At 42.4% G+C, this 15,397-nt stretch overlaps 1 protein-coding gene across 1 annotated transcript in view; it reads left to right on the forward strand.

The window, feature by feature from the left end:
* The window catches only part of LOC134458821 (caskin-1-like), a 97,208-nt gene that overhangs the window by 29,258 nt on the left and 52,553 nt on the right, over positions 1–15,397 (forward strand). The window contains exons 6-7 of the mRNA XM_063211226.1: positions 1,706–1,908; positions 7,158–7,230. Of these exons, the coding sequence (XP_063067296.1) occupies positions 1,706–1,908; positions 7,158–7,230 (276 nt within the window). The remainder of the gene's footprint in view (positions 1–1,705; positions 1,909–7,157; positions 7,231–15,397) is intronic.

Below are 15,397 nucleotides of genomic sequence, written 5' to 3' on the forward strand. Positions count from 1 at the left end.
AAACTCCCTTTGATTTATTTTCCATTTCTTTCCCTCAGTTATTGATCCGAAAATATCTCTTGCTATTAATATAAATTAGGCTACTCTCTCAACTGATACACGATACACCACAAGAACACACATAAACGCCCAAAAACGGGCAAATTATTAATTTTTTAAATTGTGCCTTATTATTATTTTGCGCAGGGAATCTCTCTCTCTCTCTCGCTCTCTCTCTCTCTCTATTTCTCTCTCTCTCTCTCTAGCTCAAAGTTGACCAAGTGATGGTCAGCAGGGAGAATAGACATGTTTCAAATTTGATTTGGCCGTTACACTTCGAATTGCACCAGATTCTGCTGATGATCCATGGCTGGTTTTTCCAGACACATGTCTATTCAGCGTGTAATGCTTTGCAACTTTTTTTTGGTTTGTAACTGGTGAACGTGCCTTGGCACATTGATACACTAGAGTTATGCGGTCAGAAAAGTGACCTTATAGTGGTACTGCTTCATAGGTGTGCGTCCATAGACAGTTAATCAACACACCATTTAGTGTATCACAATGGGAGATTCCAAACTGCTGTGGTATAATATAGTATAATACATATTAGGAGTGGGCATAGATTATTTTTTTTAATCTAGATTAATCTCACTGTAATTATGAAATTAATCTAGATCAATCTATATCAAAATGGCTCATTCAAAATAGGCACGCTAGCGAAATAATGACAACAAAAAACCTTGGGGGTTTCTTAAGACAGATGCTGTATTAGACCACAGCTCGTCTCTTTTTTTCCAAAATGCATCTCATCTTCAAAAAAATGATGTTGATACTTGGTGATGAAAAAAATCACTTCAATATTTGTAAAGTGTGTCGAATATGTTAGGAAGTATTTACAGTCATAAGATAGGCTACTTAAATTTAAAGTTGTAAAGTTGTAGAGGCAAATAGGCCCTACAGATAAATTTATCAAACATTTAGGCTATTTAAACAAAATGACCTCAAAAATTCAGCATTTCTTATCAGAGAGAGAGAGAGAGAGAGAGAGAGAGAGAGAGAGAGAGAGAGAGAGAGAGAGAGAATCTGCCACTGACTGTTAAAAAGAGCGGCGGCTCCTTTAAATGAGGAAGGAGCTGTGCGCAGCAAGCACAGCAAAGTAGCCTACCCACAGCAGAGAGAGGCCACTAGATATCTAGAGCTTACAACACTACGGTGATTTGGCCTAAACCTGACAGTTGTTCTCAGAGTTAGAGGAGTTACAACTCAAAATGAATTCAGTTTTCCAAAAAAAACATCAAGCGCGACACCCGCGAGTTCGCGAATGAGCGATCGCATAATTAAACATTCAGCGAGAGTAGATATTTGACAGTTTCAGTTTGACAATCTTCAAAATGCATATCACACGGAATGTTTTGCAATTATGGCACAGGCAAGATTTCTGGAAGTTGTTTATGTGCTCCATGCAGTGTGTGTGTGTGTGTGTGTGTGTGTCTGTGTATGATCTCTGTGTATGTTTATCTCCAGGTTGCAGTACTGGCAATCTAAGCTGTCGTTCCTCCTATAGTGGCCTGAGTTCCAACACTAATATATATATATAATTTGTGTGTGTGTGTGTGTGTGTGTGTGTGTGTGTGTGTGTGTGTGTGTGTGTGTGTGTGTGTGTGTGTGTGTGTGTGTGTGTGTGTGTGTGTGTGTGTGTGTGTGTTTGTATGTGTGTCTCCTATAGGTGGTAGTACTGGCAGCTTGAGTGGTCGTTCCTCCTCTAGTGGCCAGAGTTCTAATGCCAACGCCCACCTGACCTCTGTTGCTACGGTACCCACAACACCTGTTCCTGCCACACCCCCTACGCCAGAGTCCCCATCTCACACAAACACCAACACACATGGACTCAATGTGCCAGGGCTGCACGCACAGGCAGAGGGAGTCAAGGTATGCATACACACACACACACACACACACACACACACACACACACACACACACACACACACACACACACACACACACACACACACACACACACACACACACACACACACACACACACACACACACACACACACATTACTTACAGCCTGGTTCAAAGATCTTTGGCTAAGCCTAACAAAATGATGACAATCAACTGCTAGTCAAAGCATAATCCTAACTTGACTGATAGTTGTTCCAGGGTAGGATTTCGGTGTTCTGAAACAGATAGCAGATACATGTTTTGCTTATAACCTTACTGAAAAGTTACATGAGTTAGATGATAGCATGATTGGAGCACACAACATATGTTTGTTGATCCGTGCGCTTTCTGGTCGAGTATGAGGATGCCGAGACTGTTCAAGTCAAACTGCTCTAGTGCTGCTATCATGGTTCTGCCATGTACAACCATGGTTCATTTTTGTCAGGGCTACTACTATGGCAGCTACTGTCCTAGAACTATGGTTGGTTGATAGTACTTGGAATCACCGAGATATAGGTACCGCTCCTGCCACTTCTCTACTCAGAGAAACTCCTGACAAAGTTGTGATAATCATGTGACTGAAACTGATGATGATTGAGACGAAGGTCATCAATAATCAATAGTTTAAGAGTTGCTTCCCTGATGAACACTATCTTGCTTCCCCTCCGATCACCAAATGGCTGGCCCAGGGTCCCTGTCCATGTTGTCCTCAGTCCTCCTCCCTTAGGAGGCGCTGTGACCAAAGCCCTTCTCACAATCACCTGGGTATCAATCACCTTTGATAACCCCATTGTCTTGCCCCAGCCCCTCACTCTGGTCTTGGCTGCTGGACGGACAGGACACTATAGAGAGACTTGCGCAACAACTATGGACAAATTATTGTTTGATATCCGGCCGAATACAAACAGAGACTGCTTAGTTCATCTTACACACACTGTAAACTTAAAACACCTTTGCAAAGAATTCCTCACTTCAAGTCTGAGACCTTGTCTGGACATATCTCTAGACTTTATCCGGACACTGTCAGCTAAAGGCGAGCTCACTGCGAGAAATAGCCATGCACGCCTCCGTGGACCAACTTCTCGCATTTGGGATTCAACCGACGAATCTCAAGCCGCAACAAAGACTCCTTTGCAACCCCCAAAAACCCTCGAGAGGAAGAGGGAAACTTTGGACTGCACTTCCAGACGGACGCACAGAGCCCTTTGGAAAACTGGATGTCTTCCTTTTCATCTCACACAGTAGGCACTGGGCATAGCTTACGTACTGAGATAGATGTGTTTTTGAACTATGACTTGAGTTATTTTTCATGTGCACATGTTTATTTGCATTTCTCCTGCTTCTCTGTCTATCCTTCTACTTAGCTTAGGTTACCCTCTGCTAACTCATTCTGTATCACTGGCTACTAAGCCTAGCGACCCCGCTTGTGGCGTTTGCACGGAATAGTTCAAGTATTGATTAACCATCAGTGTTTGGAACTCTCAGAGGATCGTCATAACGTGACTGTTTTACTAGTCCAGAAATACACGCGCTGCGCCTTTTGTAGTAACAGGCCGTAACAGGCCCTAGGTTAGCTCAACGCGACGCTAACCATTTGTTTACACAGACACACAGCCACTAGAGTTCCATCTCTCTTTCCCTTCTCTCTTTTCCTCCTCTCTCTCTCTCGTTCTTTCACTCTCTCCTCTTCGAAATACTAGATTCTCAGAACCCTCAGAGCATTTCAGTACACTTTTATACACTTTAAGTGCATAATCTGTAGTAAACCATTCTCTGAATAGTCCACTCTGCTCGGAGCTCTCTGCAAGTTAGCCATAGCCACGTTGGGCTTGCAGCGTTTACACAAGCACGCTGAAACCCCACTTTCTGTAGTTTTACAACTCGTAATGGCTGCGTAGACGGCAACGTCTCCCACTTGCTATTTCTTTTATTTCATTTTCTTTCACTCCCTGTTCTACTCGGACTTGTTTTCGTTAATTCCAGAACCTTTTGATACATTTGCGCGTCCACTACGGGACTTGAAGCGCTTGAAACCACACAGTTTACTTGCTACATAGCTGCTAGCTATCGCTATTGTTCACTGTTCTGCTGCTAACGTTAACCTAGCCGAGCGGACGCCATTGTTGCCCAGCAACAGGCACGCACATAGTAATCAGCGCAAGTTCCTCCCACTGACTACTCTGTCATTCCCCCTTCATTTCTCTCTCCATTCCACTCGGAATTGTGTGCATTTATTACAGAAACCCCAGACATTGTCGTGGCCACCTAGTGGCCCTTGCATGTAATGTTTACCTGGGAAATGGTTCATGTGACTTCCTACCTGTGCTGGGCAGGTGTATATCATTAGGAATTCCTGTTTGAGCAGTACCCCGGAGAAGGCTTGCGCAGAAACGCATGGGTCTCTGCTCCCATGTTTTTAAACTTATTAGCCATGTTTCAATAAAGGCTTTTTAATATTTTTCCACAAGAAGAGTGCCTTGGACTCCCTTTTTTGACAAGATATTGTTTTTTCCCCAACACCAAAGAGCACCTTCAAGATTTTTTCTGAACAATTCTGAACAATTCCCTGAGCACTTCGGATTTTCTCTTCACATTGTTGTGGACCCTTTGGGCCCTGCCAAGACAACATTAGGCCTTTGCTAAGCGGCTACTTATCAGTAGCCTTTCCATTGTCTATGATTTCTGTAGCTAATGCTAGCTTAGTCGTGGTAGCCTAGCAACCAGACCTCTGCTACACACACACACACACACACACACACGCACATACACACACACACAGGCTGAAAGCCTGTCCCCCTCTTCTTTCTTTTCCCCTCTTTTATTTTCTGTCTTGCTTTATACTATTGTGCCTTATAATTGTTATTATTCCATTTAACCGATTTTGAATGTAATGCATTTAATTAGATTACTTAGTAGTTAACTAAGTTATTCATTTGATTGCATTTTGTTGTCCTTGTTGCTTTGTACAACCAACCAACCTACTATAGAACTTTGCCTTCAGATCTACTTTTGTGCTTGTGTACCCCAGCTGATCACAGAGAATAGGCCTTACTGTTCACTGTGCCCTGCTGAGTAACCCCAGTACAAAACTTAGTATTAATTCTGTGTTTAGCAATTTACTGTTGAATATTGTGATTGATAATCATAAGGATTTTATGAGACGGTCCTTTAATTACATTTTAATTAATTTGCTTATTAATATTAATTAATTCATAATTAATTAAATTCCCAAACGGAATTTTTGCCTTCAATTCCTGGTATAGCCGCATGAGGAGTAAATCCACACGCAGCTTCCCCTACATTAACTTAACTTCAATTACATAACCGCAGCTGAACCTACATTACTGGTGCGGTCCGTGTGAGGATTCTGTTTCTCACGCAACTGTACTTACAATGAAATGTGCTAGTAAAACCATGGTTACTGCATTACAACCATGGTCGTTTTTCGTAAAGGTAGAGTAGTCATGACATACCATGGAAACAGAGCCGGTTCTGACCTCTGTGGGGCCCTAAGCAAAAATATGCCAAGGGGCCCCCCTAACTATATATAAAAAAAACAATCCCTCATTTTTTCCAGTGAGTATATATTTGGGCAGCCATAGGCACTACATACTACCACAGACCCTAGGGCCAGATTACACTTCCGGCCTGATAAACTGACTCACACGTGGATATAGGCCTACATGAATGACATTATTAATATTATATGAAATTATTACCCACAAAGGTTAAACATAAAAAATGCATTGGTACCATGGGAGTCTCACAATGTGGCATACAAGTCCTTATTAGTAATCTAAAGAATTTGAAAAAAAACATGGTCTAACCATAAAAGTTCCCATTAATTTAGAAATGACACAAACTAGACTGGATGCCAACAAAATACATTTCCTTTAGCACAGGTGTTGCCAAAGAGTAACCTAAATTAGATATTGGAGGCTAGGCTTGCACATCTTAAGACATAAGGCTTGCACATGCAAGACGTGGTGGTAATGTGAACGTAGGTGAGCAAGTGAATAGCCTACACTGCGCGCCCTCGCCAAAGTCTTCCTTGGCCAGGAGGAGTAAAATGAACAGGTTGCATTTCTCCTCACAAAGTTAACGTTCCAAGCGGAGTTTAGCATTTATTGCTGTTAATTCGCTGTTAAAAGTTTGTTGATCACTCTCCATCTCCCTCTGCAAGCGGGGCTGGTGCACGATACCCACACACGACTTTCATTGTTTTGGCGAGCTCATTAGAAAAGCCGACTTGATGATGGACTAGGCTACTGACAAAATGATTCAATAACATTTTCGGGAGATAGACAGATCATAATCGCAGCTTTCAGTCGCGCACACATCCAAACACACAGACGCGCGACCCGTCCCTTTCCTCTCCTCTCCTCCGGGAGGGCGCAAGCACACGCACACACACGGCACCCCTTCCTATCTCATACTCTCCTCCGTTGATTCGATTGCACGTTTCGTCGGCTAGAAGTCAGCTGATGTTTCTCAACTAGGCAGCTACTAGGCCTACAACTTTCACAAACAGCAGTAAGGCATTGACAGCAAGACATAATTTCCTTCACTCTTCCCTGTTGATTCGATTACACAGGCGGACTTACATTTCCGCGGTAACGCAAACAGGAACGCTTGTAATGCGCACTATCGAAGACATGGACAGGAACTCGGCGTTGTAGTGAAATTCTCACTCAAGATTCTCACTCCTGTTCCATCCGAAATTAACCACAGAAGAAGGGGCGAATCACGTAGCCCTAGTTATGTGACGGAATCAATAATAAGTTCGTCGTTTTTTAAATTAGCCTATATATTTTTTTTTTACCTCAACGTAAGTGACGTCATGGGCAACGCGAGGCCCTACGCTGTTAGCGTAGTGAGCGTTTTGGGCCCGCCGGCTCTGCATGGAAAAACCATGTTACAACATAAAAATCACAGTAATGCCATAGTAAGCCATAGTATAATTATGGTAGGTTCAGAGTACTTAGAGTAATCGTGACATACCATGGTAGAACCATGATCCATTTTTGTAAGGGAAAGCTGTACAATACAGAAGACTACATAGACACATATGGATGGCTTACATTCGTAGTTTGAAGCTGAAGTGTCAGGTGTGCGTGTGTGTGTGTTTAGAGTTTGTTTACAGCACTCTCCTGATGGTGTGTGTGTGTGTGTGTGTGTGTGTGTGTGTGTGTGTGTGTGTGTGTGTGTGTGTTTGTGTGTGTGTGTTTAGCTGTTGGCCACAGTGCTCTCCCAGTCTGCCAAAGCCAAGGAACTGCTGCAATCTCGCTCCCTGGAACAGCAAGGTAACACACATACGCACACACACGCACGCACAGGCACGCACACACGCACACACACACTGTGTTAAGTTTTTTTTCCCCCACCAGTCACGGTGGCATCCAGTCACTCGCCGTTTTTACCAGTCAAATCATATAATAATAACAATAGTAGTCAAAATCAGTTAATTATTATTATTATTAAAAGTATTATTATTGGAATTATTATTATGATTATATATTTACTGTATATGTTCGCGTTCGGTTGACCATGTCCTTAACACCAGAAAGGAGGACGTACTCCGTGGTTGGGGGTGTGGGTGCCTTCCCCCAGAAGTTTTTGAGTTTTTTGATACAATCCTGCATTCTAATCCATTTTAGGGTGAAGAATGGCAAATCTCATTGGACATTCAGGCTATTCATAGCTCAAGTGGAGGTGAAAGTTTTCACCCGTCAAAGTGACTGGTGGGCTGAAAAAATTTAAAGTCACCACTGAAATTTACCCGTTATTGGCAGGTGGACGGGTGCTTATAACCAACACACACACACACACACACACACACACACACACACACACACACACACACACACACACACACACACACACACACACACACACACACACACACACACACACACACACACACACACACACACACACACACACACACTGACAACTAGACAAGACACCCTTTAAAGATATCAAAGGAGGGCCAATTAAGTAAGGGTTAACGTTCGTCAAGAAGGTCGCTACCGTGGAATAGCAGCACGACAGAGAGAATCTTTAGACCCCGACGCGGAGCGGAGTTCTCTCTGAAGTGCTGCTATTCCACAAAGCGACCGACTCGCCGAACGTTAACCCGCTTATTATATGGATATACTTAAATGATTCACACATGGCGGGGACATTTCGTTAAGTTTATTATAATTTTTCATGTCAAAAGATTGTTGCTGCGCAAAACAAAACAGTGCCGTTGTGGAACACCACTAGGAAACAGCTAGGTAGCCAGGACAACAGGTGTTGTCCATCACCGCAGCTGATTAGAGTCTTGTTGAAAAGTCGCTTTAGCAGTGAAAAGTCTTGTTGCCATTGACAGCGGTCTGTTATAGACCAACCCGTTCGTTATCGAAAAATAACAGACGTGCAAACGTTGGGGAGCCCCTTTGAAATGAATGGAGCATTCGACCGATGACGTCACACCATATAATAATAATTAATAATTTTAAGACTGATAGAATGTGTTTATGGAAATACATCTTGTATCTGTAGGTTAATTTTGTAAATCTGTACAAATATTTTGTTTGTTTGTGTGGGTGAAAACTTGTAATGGTGAATATTTGTGTGTGTGGGAAATGTATCTCCTAAGATATAAAAACGTACGTGTATAAATGTTTTGTAGTTGCGGCAGTAGGAATGTGCATATACTGTATAGGAATCTCTTTTGCCATGCGACAAAACAAGGAGAAACTCTAATTTAATTTTTATGTGGTACACCCTCCTTTTAAATCATGCACTGTAGGGGGATTTTGGACTCGTGTGCGGACTATCAGTGTTAAATGGAAAAACATGCTGTAGCCTACTGTTTTGGCCTCTGGAGTTTTGGCTTAAAATCAGGGAATTTTGCGTTTTTCTTTGTAGCTCACAGTTGACAGATATGCTGTTCTAGCAAAAGCTTCGGTAGCACTTTTACTTAAAGCCCATATCTATAGCGCACTATAAGTGCATTTATAACAAATTATAATGCGCTATGTAATTACTTATAACGCATAATGACTACATCCATGATGTTTCATGACGCTGTATGATAACAGTAATGACTAACCATGAATCTAGCTTATAATGCTTTATAAATCCAAGGGTGTTATGAGTGTTTGTGACTGTTTATAAACTACAGGCTGCCTGATGGGGCTTACAGTACATTATGATGCATTATAGATGTGCATTCTACAGTGCATTATAAATGCATCCATAAGAACTTTACTTGATGACATTCACATTGATGACGTATGATCTCACGTGAAACATTGTAGCATCCCTTACGAAAATGGACCATGGTTTATTATGGTATTACTATGATTATCATGTTTCTGCCATGGTATGTCATGATTACTCTACCCTTACGAAAATCGACCATGGTTGTAATGCGGTAACCATGGTTTTACTACTACATTTCATGGTGATTCCAAGTACTATCAACCAACCATAGTTCTAGTGCAGTAGCTGTCATAGTAGTAGCCCTTACAGAGATTAACCATGGTTGTACTATGAAAACTAATCATGGTTTTACCATAGATTTACCAGGGATTATAGTTAACCATTGTCTTTAGTGTAACCATGACAACCATGGTTTGTGACTATGGTTTAACTTATGGTATAACCATAGTATACTCTTTACCATAAACCATGGTTACCCCCAAACTATGTTTTATTTTAACCATGGTCGCCCACCCAAAAAGCCCTTTTTTAAAACCATGTTTTCTTTTAAAAGATCCTGACTTTGTAGGAGCTTTGACTTTGTAGGTGTTTTCATGAATGTGCATTAGAATGAGTAGATTCAGAATCCATAACCCCCCCCCCCCACCTAATTTTACGTTTTGGGAGCCAACACATGGTGACTTGGGAGTCAATGTGTTAATCAATGGAAGTTTGTTACGCACGCAGTGAAGCATGGGGCTCACACTATTTTGATTATAGTCCATCCAAAAAATTTCAGAATGTCACGAAAATCAGTTCTAATCTGTCCGTAATTATACCAAATGAATAAAGTATACACATAGAAGAAATCAAGTCTTCAGTTTCGATAATGTACATTACAAATCTGCGAGCCGTGGCGCAAATGTAGGCCTTCCAAAACAGCTCCAAACAAAGTCTCTCGCGGCCAAAAGTGACTGAGCTCACTTGATGCTGCTGATGCTGATGTGAGTTTCTTTTTTACTGAGATGAAGTCGAAACTTTGTTATGATTCCCGGTGTAATCCAAAAAGTCAGAGAATGCGTGCACATCAGTAGAACAGGTGCTGGACCAAACATAAGACTAAAGGAAAATAAAGGTCTGCAACACTGTTCGATGCTTCATGATGGAGTGAGAGTCCAAAACGTTACACCTTTAAGTTCCTCCAGGATTAATACTTGTAGTGTTTCCCGCAGCGCTTTCTTGGCGAGGCGGTCGCCTTGCCAAGGACACGACACTGCCTCGCCAATGTTCAACAAGTCCGACAGGCGGACAACAGATGCGTCCGTCTATGCCCGTTCTGAACCTTTTTTGCCCAAACGCCCCCTTGGCCTCCTCATAACCTGTCAAGGCAATTTATCAATAAGCCTACCATGTACTGTATAAGCCTGGATTTGAAAAAGTACCATAGGATTTCAACAGTGTTGGGCAATTTACTGAAAAACTGCAATGCATTGCTGATTACATGTTACTGTCTTTTCAAAATAATCCCTTACACTACATTTAGCAATGTGGGGACCTAAGGCGAATTTAGCTTAGGGGGGCCATCGGTCCATCCCATATCACATTTTTTTTAACATAAAATCTCTATTTTTGTTAGGCTATTTTTTTTTTTAATCACGATTTTTTATTTAAAAAAATAAATAATTACAAACATAAAAAACAGGCAAACATTACAATGAATTACAATGAAACATTTCAATGAATAGGCTATTTGCAATTTTGCATAGGCCTACATTAAATAAACTAAAATGTGAAATTCTCTTTTCACTTTAATATGAGAGCAGTGATGTCCCCCCCTCACTGAAGTGTTATTTCATGTGTGTGCATGATGCTGTCACCTATTTGAAGTGACGTTGATGTTGGATTTCATGGAATACTTTTAAATGCCGCTTTGGGAAGAAAACAGAGTAGGCGACAGGTGAACTGTATTTCTGTCAAAACAGTGGTTTGCAGGCGTTTGCGTTTTCACGTGGATATTGTCTTCGTGGACCGTAACAGACAAACCGTAAGTTCCATAAACTAATCAATGAGACATTGGCTACGTGTACATGATGTTTTTAAGTCCGATTTAATAAATGCGATTTAAATAGATCGGATTAAGAGTTATTTTGCGATGTGTATACATGGCACTTTCACTTAAATGCGATTAAACGTCTGGGGAAAATAAAGCATTGCGATTGGACTGAGGACGCACGTGCTGAGCGAGCCAAATAAGGCACGGGGGCGTGGTTCAATGCCACCGAGATGCAGGTCATCTTCCCCATGAAAATCGTTGCCTCAGGCGGACTGAAATCACAACATTTCCCCCTTTCTCCCTGGATCATTTACAATGCTACATTGGCTACCCTGTTAGCATAGAAAAACGAGTGGTCAAATGGTAATGTGGAGTAACTTTGTTGTGCTTCATTACTTTGTGGGGCACTTTTACATCAATATATGGAAGCCACAACATTTATAGTCGCTTAGGGACTTTAAATTAAGCAAAACTTTCATGTGAAAATCAACAGGAAGTGCCGCCATGTTCTTCTCACTGGCAAAGAGCTTTTGGTTTGCACGCATGAGCTCCAGGCCAAAACTGAGCGACTGCCACCTTGTGGACACAAGAGGGAATCACAAGAGGGAATCACAATTCAGAAACCCATCACGGGAGGGCGGACGGACGGACGGACGGACGGACGGACACCAAAGCCTCTTATAGAGATGCGTGGGACGCATCTAAAAAAAAGAAAAAAATGCGTCTTATTATTTTCCATAAATTGGCCGAGCACTGCTTACAGCAATAGCTAAACTACAACTCCCAGCATGCACGATAACAGACGACGCTTGGTAGAGATTAGGGATGGGAATCTTCATCATCAAAGCGATACGATGCGCATCTTGATACACATGGCAACGATAAGATACATTCACGATTCATGAAATTTCCAGTGATACGATACAATTCTCCTACCTACTGCGATGCAGTTCGATATGGCGCGATGCAATTATAATGCTATGCGATGCAGTACGATTCGGTACGATACGATGCGATACAGAACAGATTAAAATATTAAATTGATATTAACCCCTTAAGATGCGGCTTTATACATTTGTTGTTACCAGTATGGTAATGACCAAGTCGTGGTGCATTACTAAAGGGCCTGTGTTGTGTCATAGTATTGTAGAGCTATGGTAGGTACATTTCAATGACTATTACAGCGTGCCACTGGAGGTACGGCGCGCAGTAGCCCCTTAATGCACGCCATACCTCCAGTGGCACGCTGTAATAGCCATTGAAAGTTAACTACCATAGTACTACAATACTATGACATGACACAGGGCCTTTAGTAATGCACTACGACTGGGTCATTACCTTTCTGGTAACAGCAAATTTATAACACTGTGTCTTTTATAACACTGTGTCTTAATGGGTTAAGGGGCTACAGGCAGTCATGGGTGAGCGGTTAGGGCGTCAGACTTGCATCCCAGAGGTCGCCGGTTCGACTCCCGACCCGCCAGGTTGGTGGGGGGAGTAATCAACCAGTGCTCTCCCCCATCCTCCTCCATGACTGAGGTACCCTGAGCATGGTACCGTCCCACCGCACTGCTCCCCATGGGGCGCCACTGAGGGCTGCCCCCTTGCACGGGTGAGGCATAAATGCAATTTCGTTGTGTGCAGTGTGCAGTGTTCACTTGTGTGCTGTGGAGTGCTGTGTCACAATGACAATGGGAGTTGGAGTTTCCCAATGGGCTTTCACTTTCACTTTCAGGCTGTGCACAAGGCTGCCGTTAAGCATAAGCAGAGTAAACAGAGCGCTTTTAGAGCCTCAACCACTTTGCCCCGAAAATTGTGGCCTCCTAAATTGAGACTGACTAAAAAACATCATGAAAAAATATTGAATTACATTTCAAAACATATATTTGTTAGTTAATTGTGTATTTGTCTGTAATTGTGAATACAGGAATTAGCATTATTATTATTAGTAGTAGCATTAGTAGTAGTATTTACTTATGAGGGGGCCTCCTGACCAGTTATGTCTAGGCCCCCAAAACCTTAGCAGCGGCCGAAAGAGCAGAAAGCAGTGAGAACTCATTTTGGCTTGGGCACATTGCTATGAGCAGAGAAAAAGAATATATATACGTGTATATATATATATATATATATATATATATATATATATATATATTATTTTTCTCTGCTCAGAGCAATGATGTATGATATATGATAAATGATATATGTTGTATATATATATATAGGCTATATCTCTTTTTAAAATAAAAATGGGAAAACCACAGAGCTTCTGCTCATGTTGGAATATTGACCTGGACATGTAATAACTGCATTTAGGCCTACAGGTAAACTCTGAACAACTTATCAACTACAATTGATTCAAATTAGAACAATTTAGTAGATGTTGGGAATGGGGTTAATATCAGAAGGGGGAAATAACGTGCGTACTGGACCGAAGTGTTGGAATAATGTACTTTTCAAATGGACTTTTTAAAGATGGCCTCTCAACGTTATTTCATTAATATTGCCGTGTTCTCCATTGTTATTGAATGTGTTACGCGTTGGTCCTGTTTTAAAAAACGTTCTGGTTGCTTTGTTTCAAGACGTTTTTGCAAGCTGGCAAGGTGGCTTGTGGAGAAACGAGAGGGTGTTCCGTGTTTGTCTTGGAAATGCGTCTCTGATTGGCTCACTCCTCCTGCTCTCGTGGAAACGCGTCTCTGATTGGCTCAGTCCTCCAGTTCTTGGAGAGAATGTAATGGGAAACAGAGTCGCCACTTCCCCGGGTGGTACTGCACTATAGGGGCACCAACGGAGGCATGCAGGCTCCATTCAGGGCTGTGCTCTTTTGACAGCGACCCCTAGGCGAGCTGCAGGCACGGAGCAACCAGAGTGAGCTGGCTGTATGTATGAAGCTTTGTGCTGTGTGTGTACCTGAGAGTAGCAACCAGCTGATAGCTAAGCTAAGCTAGGTTTCGGGCCACCAGACGTTGCTTGTTTTGAAAACAAGCAGAAAAAAATTACTCGACATGTTTTTAGATAAATGGGTCGATATAAACCTTTGTGAGCAACGCCTTCTTTCGACGTGACGCAACACAGGAAGGCTTTCGTGATTCGCTCGTTTCTCTGCATTATTTATGTCAATTGGGAAACACCGGGAAACACAGCCAGGAGAGTTGACGCACCGCTATGAGAGCCTTGCAAGTGAGTTTAACTTGGGGTGACCGTCCGATCTTCGAAAGGAGTGAGTAAAACTGTGTTTTATTGGAAGTTGGCCTTTAAACTGCATGGACAATCTGCACCAGCTGCAAATCAGACCGCGTGTGTCCAGTACGAGAGCAAAATATAACAGGCTTCTAAGCACTGATGCCAACTTAGCGACTTCACTTCTATTCTTTTTTTTACTGCACGAACAATGGACTTAACACGAATGCACGGGCTCTGTAAAGTTTTCCAACACGGTTATGTTTTTTTAAAATCTCGTGCGCTGACTACAGTATGTTTATGCCGCTGTCATTCGGAAACGGCAACATGTTGGCAGACAACTTTCTCTTGTTGTTTGTGCCGCGCGGTAGCCTAGAGCTACCCTACATATCAACTAGTGAAGCGAGTACTCTCTCCACACGTCTCCCAGACTCGCAGAAGATGGTCGCTAGAAACTTTCATTCAAAAAGTCACCGGATGACCAGAAAACTCGCTGTATATAACAACCAAATGTGCTCTACATTGATGGTTACCCGCCGCTCTGACTCAAAGGAAAATGTTTGCTTGGTCACGAGGAAAGGTGGTCTGAATCAGAGCAAGGTGATGTGCTTTGCGCACGAGAACAAATCCTGAAATTGACAGTTTCTAAAAAGTTTTAAGAGATATTATCCGGTTTGTACCGATGCGGACAGTCAAGATACGATGCATCTCGATTTTATTTGCGTTTCTTACCGATGCAGACGTTTGCAAATCGATGCAACCGTACCGTACAGGTCGTATCGATTTTCCGATACGTATCAGTGAATCTTCCCTTCCCTAGTAGAGACCTGCCCGGCCCCATCTCTCAGAGTCGGACTCAGGAGGGGACGAAAGCTTTGCATGCGTTGGCTGGCTACTCAATGAGCGCAGCGCTCGAAACCGCCGCTACCCTGTTGTCACGGGACCATAACAAAGTTATCATCTCAGGCACAATGCCAGGACAGCCAAAAATGTAAATGAAAATATTCTAAAAGTATGATCTTTGCAAAGCCATTAGGCTACGCAGGTCA

Source organism: Engraulis encrasicolus, chromosome 1 (assembly GCF_034702125.1).
Source record: "Engraulis encrasicolus isolate BLACKSEA-1 chromosome 1, IST_EnEncr_1.0, whole genome shotgun sequence".
Classification (NCBI taxonomy): domain Eukaryota; kingdom Metazoa; phylum Chordata; class Actinopteri; order Clupeiformes; family Engraulidae; genus Engraulis; species Engraulis encrasicolus.